This window comes from Aulonocara sp. 'chitande type north' Nkhata Bay, linkage group LG4, assembly GCF_057382095.1.
Source record: "Aulonocara sp. 'chitande type north' Nkhata Bay isolate Kocher_YH1m ecotype deep benthic linkage group LG4, A_spYH_male_GT1.1, whole genome shotgun sequence".
Taxonomy (NCBI): Eukaryota; Metazoa; Chordata; class Actinopteri; order Cichliformes; family Cichlidae; genus Aulonocara; species Aulonocara sp. 'chitande type north' Nkhata Bay.
In genome coordinates this window covers 9,646,477-9,656,387 of record NC_141347.1, presented here as the reverse complement: position 1 = coordinate 9,656,387, position 9,911 = coordinate 9,646,477, and the positions used below count along the sequence as shown (strand labels likewise).

Here is a 9,911-nt window from a genome sequence, read left to right as displayed (position 1 = left end):
AGAGAGAAGTAAGTTTCTAGGTCAGCCTGGGAGCTGCTGAATTTGAATCCACCAATCAGAGAGCCTGTGTACTTTTTCCCGCCAAAACATGTGCCTCTTTTTACACACGCAGCACAGAGAGGCACAGGATTATTGCAGCCTATTTCTCATAGTGAGGACTCCCCTCAAACAAATGACCATAATTTCCAAACCGTAGGGGCTAGAGCGGTCATTCTTACACCGTTTTGTTCAGAAGAGATGGGGGAATCTTCCAGTGTTTACAATTTATCATTAAAATATGAATTATTAAAGATATTTGACTTGTAATGCACCATAACTGAGTAGAGCGAAGCAAAAACTGCCTTGACTTGCCCTCAAACAACGCTTTCTAACTCGAAATCTATTTGGAGTATCGATATCATTCTTTCACCGTAAGAGACAGCAGGCTTTGGTGAACAATCATGGAAATTTTCAGGTCTCTGTGGAAATCCAACAAAAAGTTATGACGAGAGAAAAAAGTGGTTCATTTCCACAGTTTGAAATCTGAAGAAATCTGAGCGAAGGACGAATTTCCTACCCTCAAACAAGTCCAACTCATTTCAGAACGGTAATAGGTGAGAAAGAAATTCTTGAATTGTGAGCGTCAGGGGTGTCTGAAGATATTCGGGGACAAGCCTCATGTCTTAACTTTGCTTCGTTAAGGAGATATGACGATTCGAATATGCCTCTCATTACAGAAATCCAGCGGTGATTTTGAACAAGCTCTCCATTCACTTTATATGGAGAGTTTTCTGACCTTGTGTTAGTCTGAGGAGATTTGCAAAAATTCTATAAATCCCACAACAATGATGGTGACATTTTCTGAAAGCCAGCAAAAATACCTACGTTTTGATGTATAATTTGTGGAAGTTGAGTGAAAATTGAGCAAGTAGCAGGAAGTTGTTCGGACATGAAGTGAAAATTGCAAAACCTTCAGTGGCACACTGGAAGCCAAGAGCATAGCAACCATAACAACACATGTATTTTGTGAAAAATCACAATTTTGCAACTCAAAACTTTAAGAGGCATAAAAGTAAAACAGTAAAAGATTTGAAAAAGCTGAATCATACCTGAATAGCCAAATAATTTGTGAACATTTTAAAATTTGAATGGTTGTTCTAGGTGAAAATATGAGGAAGTAGTTAAGTTTCAAAAACAGGCAAAATTTAGCAGAATTGCAGAAGTTTCCCATTCATTTCAATGGGACAAATTAAAGGAAAAAAGCTTAATATTTTAAAAAGTATAATAGTTAAAAATAGCAAAAATCGTAGCAGGAATTAGCAAAAATAGCTGAATAGTTTAAAGTTTGAACGGTGAAAATAGCACAAAAATTGTGGAAGTAGTTAAACGGCGAAAAGTGTACGGAAGCAACTAGAATAAAGTATAAAGAATAAAGAGAAACAGGAACTCAATAGTGTGGATGCTTAAAGCATCCACACAATAAAGAATAAAGAGAAACAGGAACTCAATAGTGTGGATGCTTAAAGCATCCACACAATAAAGAATAAAGAGAAACAGGAACTCAATAGTGTGGATGCTTAAAGCATCCACACAATAAAATGTAGTGTGGCTTCTGATGACAAATTTAGCTATGTCTAACTCCTCGTATTTGGTCCTATATTACTTTTAATCATTTTCTCCATTTTTAATCAAGAGAAATTTAACGAGATCTCGCGATATTATACCGCTAGATATTGTTCTTCAAACTGTTACAAGCGATTTCCACCATGGTTGGATTTTAAATCACAATTTCATCCTGCAGGATGAAATGAAAAACAAATAAACAGAATAGCAGTTCAGTGTAGATAGTACAGGCTATGCTGCAGCCGGAGAAGGCACACACTCTGCGGCTGGCATGTCTCCTGGTGAAGTTTGCATCAAAGACACTCTCAGCGCGTTTAAATCGTTCAATGTGACAGCAATTTGGGTATCTCGTAGGAATTACAGTTTCAGGTAAGACACAGAGTATTTGGAAGCACTGTAAAAAAAATCTGTTGGCTAGAAATACTGCCAAAACATGGATAAGAATGATTTTTTTGAAAATTAAATAAATTAATAAATGCATACAATAAAATATATCCATATACTAATACTAACATAAATTCTAAGTGCAAATCTAAATTACGTGATTTAAAAATACATAAATAATTTAATAAATACAACAAACATGTAAAGAAACTAATATCTAAGTGCGAACAAAAATTCATTATTTAAAAAGATAAAATCTCATTCTCATGAATCCAATCCCTAGCCTCATCAAAACAATGGACAACCCCTTTTTTATTGTTTCTTTGTCTTTGATTTCTTTTCCATTTTTTTTCTTTATTCCAAAGAATGAATATTATATTATCTTATATTATATTGAATATTCACAACTGTAACACTAATCACTGTCATGCACTTTGTTTTTTAATGGACCAATCATTAGGTGTAACTGATTATACCTGTTATGTAAGAATTTCTATAATTGGCCAGGAGTTTGGACTAACTTTGTTTTTCTGCTCTAAAGGAAGAAGCTGTTGCTAAAACATCCTTTACCAGACACGATATTACCAGATCTGCTGCAGCTTTTGCTATCAGTGTTCAAGAACAGTGCCACTTATCACAGGTATGTTATAGTCTTAATTGATCAATACATTACATAAGGCAATCAATGTCTTACTTGTTCATAATGGAATTCAGAATTTTTTTTTTAATATAAATGCAGAATAAGTTACTTTTGTTTCAAATGTTTTCACAGAGAACGGTCAAACATATCATCTCAGGAGTGCAACAGTATCAGGCTGTTCTTTTGGATACGCTCAAGGAAAGAATGAAGACAGTGTTTGAAGATAATGCCGAGGGAACCACTCAGCTTCAAGATGAGGCTTTGGCTACATTTGATAAATTCATGGATCCTTTCTCCACCATTGCATATGGACAGCGTAGAGCCATAGGGGAAATGTTCTGTCCAGTCAACGCCGAGGAAGTAGTAGTATCCCAGAAGATATGTTGGGTAAAGCAAGGTCTTTCAAGGGTCATGTCCTTAAGGAACAAAAGTTTTTACTATGTACCATTAATTGAAAGTCTAAAGCAGTTAATGACTAATGAGAGAATCTTTACCATGTTGAACACTGCACCACAAAGAAGCAGAGAGGGATTCTTCTATGATTTTAGAGACGGGTCCCTCTTTACATCTCACCCCTTGTTTTCTCAGAGGCCAAATGCATTGCAATTAATACTGTACACAGATGAAATTGAAATATGTAACCCCTTAGGGTCCCATGCTTCTGCAAACAAATTGGTCATGTTTTATTATACTTTAGGAAATATTGATCCAAAATTTAGGTCAAAGTTAGCTGCAATACGACTTCTTGCTATTGCTAAAGCAAGTGACATTTCTCAGTGGGGTATTGATGTTGTACTGAAAAGAATACTTCAAGATCTATCACTGCTTTACAATGGTGTAAGGATTGAAATGTCAAATGGTGAAATTGAATTGTTTGGTGCTGTTATAGCCATTTGCGGAGACACGCTAGCCCAGCATGAGATTGCTGGCTTTAAAGAAGGGATTGGTTTTGCTTATAGCAAATGTAGACACTGTGAATGCAACTTTGATGATATGCAAAGTGTTTTTGAGGAGAAGAAGTTTGTTCAAAGAACTCTGGAGAAACATATCAGGCAGTGTTTTGAAATAGATAAAGCAAGCACAGATTTATTGAAAGCGTCCCTCAAAACTACTTATGGAATTAATAGAAGAAGCAGACTAGTTGATGTTCCTGCATTTGACCTGATCAAACAAACTCCACAGGACATAATGCATGTTATTTTTGAAGGTGTTGCATCAATGGAAGTTAAATTTGTATTAAAACACCTAATTCTCTCAGGACAATTGGAATTAGACAAGTTTAATTCAGACATTCAAAATTTTCCTTACTCACCTCTTGAAATACGGGATAAACCATGTCCTATTAGCTTTGGCACTTTAGCGGCTAACGACAACAAATTGAAACAGTCTTGTGGACAGATGCTAATTCTTTTAAAAATATTACTTTTTCTTTTGTATGGTGTGGAGAGTGAGTATGTTGTATTTATTAGAAAGTTAATTATGATAGTTCAAATAGTTCTTGCTCCCATTATTTCTTTACAAACTGTATTGCAACTGAGAAATATGATTGAAGAACACCTGTATCAGTTCAAGCAACTTTTTCCCGAAGCCAATATAATACCTAAGCAACATTATATGTTGCATCTTCCCAGTCAAATCTTATCCCTTGGACCTTTAATAAGGAGTATGTGCATGCGCTTTGAGGCAAAGCACTCCTATTTTAAACAGTGGGCTTCTAAGTTAAATTTTAAAAATGTTTGTAAATCCCTAGCAAACCACAATCAATTTCTTGAGTGTTGTCAAAATGAAATAGGCACTGAACATCCTATTTTTGCGAAAGAAAAGGAATCCGGGCCAGTATCAGCTGTTAAAAATAATGAATATGTTAGGAAAAAAATTAAAGAATTTTTTGGAATAGATGTCATGCAGTCTGTTGTCTCAGTGAAATGGTATGTTCTAAATGGCAATAAATACATTGCTGGGAAGTCCATGATTATTGCAGATGTGGATGGCACTTTCCCTGTGTTTGGACTGATAAAGGATATCTTTTTGATTGACTCATCTTTTATTGCTTTTGAGTACCAATGCTATGAAACTTTGAATTTAAATGAAGACTTATTGGCATATGAAGTAACTGTGCCCATTGTTGCTCAAGCTACAGAATTAGCCCATGAGCTCATTGATTACACTTCATACTTTTCTATTAGTTTTAAGGACAGTGTGTTTGTTCCAATCAAATACAGTCTTTCTGATATTATTTCCCATAGAAATCACCCTTAAGATTAGGGTTGCACCAAGTATTGGCTTAGTGTAGTTTGTGATGATATCAGTTGACAGTCATTAAATGTTCCCTAAACCAATGTCAATGTTGTACCACATAATGCTGGCATGCTGGGACAAACAGCTGTCTTTGAAATGTGATTTGTATCATAAATTGTGGTTAATTTTTTTCCCTTATATGTACAACTTTGAAGTCAGACATGATTTTGAATAAATAATATTTTCAACAGATGCCTTGTGTGAATTTCCTAAATCAAGCAAATTGAGTTTGTCACTCTATCTTGAAACAAGTGATATTTTGAGAGACATCTGGTGAGAGACCTAATGTAGGCTATTTTAAGAGTTATTCTTCCCATTTCTGGATTTCTGTACTAATATAGACACAATTATATGGTTATTCTCGATTTAAGTTTATTATCTAAAATCCAGACTTAGAAACAAGTAAATCTTTTTTAAAACAAGGCAAATAATCTGGCCTGTCTAAAAATAAGATTTTAAATCATGGCAAGCACCAGATAATTTGCAGTGCAGGATCAGTGCTCTAAGTGCTCTAATGGGGTGATATGGTACTACAAGGTCATTAAGATAAGATGGGGCCTGATTATTCAAGACCTTGTATGTGAGGAGCAGGATTTTGAATTCAATTCTGGGTTTGAAGGGAAGCCAAAACAGGAGAAATATGCTCTCTCTTTCTAGTCCCTGTCAGGACTCTTGCTGCAGCATTTTGGATTAGCTGAAGGCTTTTCAGTGAGTTTTTTGGACATCCTGATAATAATGAATTGCAGTAGTCCAGCCTGGAAGTAATAAAAACATGAACTAGTTTTTCAGCGTCACTCTGAGACAGGATATTTCTAACTTTAGAGATGTTGCGCAAATGGAAGAACGCAGTCTTACATATTTGTTTAATACGTGCGTTGAAGGACATATCCTGGTCAAAAATGACTCCAAGGTTCCTCACAGCGTTACTGGAGGCCAAGGTAATGCCATCCAGAGTAAGAATCTGGTTAGATACCATATTTCTAGGCTTTTCAGGGCCGAGTACAATAACCTCAGTTTTATCTGAATTAAGAAGCAGAAAGTTAGCGGCCATCCAGGTCTTTATGTCTTTAAGACATTCCTGCAGTTTAACTAATTGGTGTGTGTTATCTGGCTTCATGGACAGATAAAGCTGGGTGTCATCTGCATGGCAGCGAAATTGTATGCTATGTCTTTTAATGATGCTGCCTAGGGGATGCATGTATAGTGTAAACAGAATTGGTCCTAGCACTGAACCTGTGGAACTCTATAATTAACCTCAGTGTGTGAAGAGGACTCTCCATTTACATGTACAAATTGGAGTCTATTAGATAGATATGATACAAACCACTGCAGTGCAGTACCTGTAATACCTACAGCATGTTCTAATCGCTCTAATAGGATATTATGGTCGACAGTATCGAATGCTGCACTAAGGTCTAGCAGGACAAGCACAGAGATGAGTCCACTGTCAAAGGCCATAAGAAGATCATTTGTAACCTTCACTAAAGCTGTTTCTGTGCTGTGATGAGCTCTGAAACCTGACTGAAACTCTTCAAATAAGCCATTCCTCTGCAGATGATCTGTTAGCTGTTTGACAGCTACTCTTTCAAGGTTTTTGATATGAAAGGAAGGTTGGAGATTGGCCTATAATTAGCTAAGACTGCTGGGTCTAGAGATGGCTTTTTGAGTAAAGGTTTAACTACAGCCAGCTTGATGGCCTGTGGTACATAGCCGATTATTAGAGATAGGTTGATCATATTTAAGATTGAAGAATTAATTAATGGAAGGACTTCTTTGAGCAGTTTTGTAGGAATGGGGTCTAAAAGACACGTTGATGGTTTGGAGGAAGTAATTATTAAAGTTAACTCAGAAAGATCAATTGGAGAAAAAGAGTCTAATATAACATCAATGGTACTAAGAGTAGCTGTAGATAATATTACATCTGTGGGATGATTATTGGTAATTTTTTCTCTAATGATAAAAATTTTATTTGTGAAGAAGTTAATGAAGTCATTACTAGTTAACGTTAAAGGGATGGTTGGCTCAAAAGAGCTCTGACTTTTTGTCAGCCTGGCTACAGTGCTGAAGAGAAACCGGGGGTTATACTTATTTTCTTCAATCAGTGACGAATAGTAAGATGTTCTGGCTTTGCGGAGGACTTTCTTATAAAGCAACACACTATTTCTCGAGGCTAAATGATGATCCTCTAAATTTGTGACACGCCATTTCCTCTCCAGCTTACGAGTCATCTGCTTTAGGCTATGTGTTTGAGAATTATACCACGGAGTCAGGTACTTCTGATTTGAGACCTTAGTTTTCACAGGAGCTACAGTATCCAGAGTTAAATGGCAAATGGCCTGTATTTATATAGCGCATTACTAGTCCCTAAGGACCCCAAAGCACTTTACATATCCAGTCATCCACCCATTCACGCACACATTCACACACTGGTGATGGCAGCTACATTGTAGCCACAGCCACCCTGGGGCGCACTGACAGACGGACACTGGCGCCACCGGGCCCTCTGACCACCACCAGTAGGCAACGGGTGAAGTGTCTTGCCCAAGGACACGACGACCAAGACTGCCCAAGCCGGGGCTCGAACCGGCAACCTTCCGATTACAAGGCGAACTCCCAACTCTTGAGCCACAGTTGTATGTAGTGAGGAGGTGAAATTATTAACAAGATAATCGACCTCTGTTGGAGTAGTATTCAGATAGCTGCTCTGCTCTATGTTGGTACAGGGCATTGAAGATGATAACAGTGGTTGGATTATATTCTTAAACTTAGTTACAGCACTTTCAGAAAGACATCTACTTTGATAAAGTCTACTTTCCACTGTTGTGTAATCAATTATTTTAAATGTAAATGTTATCAGGAAATGATCAGACAGGAGAGGGTTTTCAGGAAACACTGTTAAATGTTCAGTTTCTATGCCATATGTTAAAACAAGATCTAGAGTGTGATTATTAAAGTGGTGGGTGGGTTCTTTTCCTTTTTATGAAAAGCCAATTGAGTCTAATAACAGATTAAATGCCATGTTGAGGCTGTCATTTTTAGCATCTACATGGATGTTAAAATCACCCACAATAATTATTTTATCTGAGCTGAGCACTAAATCAGATAAAAAGTCTGAGAAATCAGACAGAAACTCTGTGTAAGGAGATTTGGGGGGGGGGGGGGGGGGGGGTAGCAGGAGGAGAGAAGCTGCAGAGATGCGTGTGAGACTGCAACTCTGCTTCCTGGTCCCAACTCTGGATAGTCATATTTTGGGAGGTTTAATAAATCTGTCCATATTTCTAGAAATGAGAGCTGCTCCATCCAAAGTGGGATGGATGCCGTCTCTCCTAACAAGATCAGGTTTCCTCCAGAAGGTTTGCCAATTATCTATGAATTCCACATAGTTTCTGGGACACCACTCAGACAGCCAGCAATTTAAGGAGAACATGCGGCTAAACATGTCACTCCTGGTCTGATTGGGGAGGGGACCAGAGAAAACTACAGAATCTGACATTGTTTTGGCAAAGTTGCACACCGATTCAATATTGCTTTTAGTGACCTCCGATTGGCGTAACCGGGTGTCATTACTGCCGACGTGAATTATGATTTTACTGAATTTACGTTTATCCTTAGCCAGCAGTTTTGCATTTCCTTCAATGTCGCCTGCTCTGGCCCCTGGAAAACAATTGACTATGGTTGCCGGTGTCTCTAGCTTCACATGTCTGAGAACAGAATCACCAATTACCAGAGTTTGACCCCCGGCGGGCGTGTCGCCGAGTGGGGAAAAACAGTTAGACACATGAACGGGTTGGTGGTGTACCTGGGGCTACTGTTTAGGACTATGCTTCCTCCTCACCGTCACCCAGCCACGCTCCTTCCCCAGCTGCTTGGGGTCTGCCGGGGAACAGCTAGCGGGGCCTACGCTATCTTCGGCTGCACCAGTTACAGGGGCCTGGCTAGCTACGGGTGAATGAAGGGTGCGAAGCCGAGTCTCCCTTCCAATGTGGATCACATCAGCCAGAAACAGGCTCTTGTGAAATGTAGATGACCTCAGACAGCAGCGCAGGCCCTGCTGTCGTGAAGTTGGCCTCAGAGGGAGCACTAGCCCTGGTGCAATGTGGATGGCCTAAGCCAGCAATACAGGCCCTGGTATGTTGACGATAGCCTCACAAGGAGCACATGCCGTGGTATAATGTGGATGGCCTCAGCCAGTAGCAAAGGCCCTGTTGTAATGTGGATGGCCTCATCTACCAACACTGGCCCAGGTGAAATGTGGATGGTAATGGCCAGCACCACAGACCTTGGTGTAATGTGGATGGCCTTAGCCAACAGCACAGTCCCTGGTGTGGTGAAGATGGCCTCACAGGAAGCACTGTCCCTGGTGTAATGTGGATGGCCTCAGCAAACAACACTGGCCCTGGTGAAATGTTGGTGGTATTGGCCAGAACCACAGGCCCTGGTTTAATGTAGATTGCATCAGCCAGCAGCACAGGCCCTTGAGTAATGTGAATGTCCTCAGCCAACACCACTGGCCCTTGTGTAATATGGATGGTATCAGCCAGCACCAAAGGCCCTGGTGTGGTGATGATAGCCTCACAGGAAGCACTGTCCCTGGTGTAATTTGGATGGGCTCATCCAAAAACACTGGCCCTGGTGTAAAGTGGATGGCATTGGCCAGCACCACAGGCCCTGGTGTAATGTGAATGGCCTCATCCAACAACACTAGCCCTGGTGAAATGTGGATGGTATTGGCCAGCACCGCAGGCCCTGTTGTAATGTGGATGTCCTCAGCCAACACCATTGTCCCTGGTGTAATGTGGATGGTATTGGCTAGCACCACAGGCCCTGTTGTAATGTGGATGGCCTCATCTACCAACACTGGCCCAGGTGAAATGTGGATGGTATTGGCCAGCACCACAGGCCCTTGTGTAATGTGAATGTCCTCAGCCATGACCACAGGCCCTGATGAAATGTAATTGGCCTCAGCCATGACCACAGGCCCTGGGGA

General features: G+C 39.6%; 1 protein-coding gene across 1 annotated transcript; it reads left to right on the top strand.

Annotated features, from left to right (window-relative positions):
* The first annotated feature begins 1,835 nt into the window (after window positions 1–1,835).
* LOC147331945 (uncharacterized) lies at window positions 1,836–5,079 on the top strand. Its single transcript, XM_086290481.1, has 4 exons — window positions 1,836–1,853; window positions 1,957–1,971; window positions 2,528–2,626; window positions 2,759–5,079. Exons 1-4 carry the CDS (start codon window positions 1,836–1,838, stop codon window positions 4,883–4,885), a joined length of 2,259 nt encoding a protein of 752 aa, XP_086146607.1. The 3' UTR covers window positions 4,886–5,079.
* The last annotated feature ends 4,832 nt before the right edge of the window (window positions 5,080–9,911 follow it).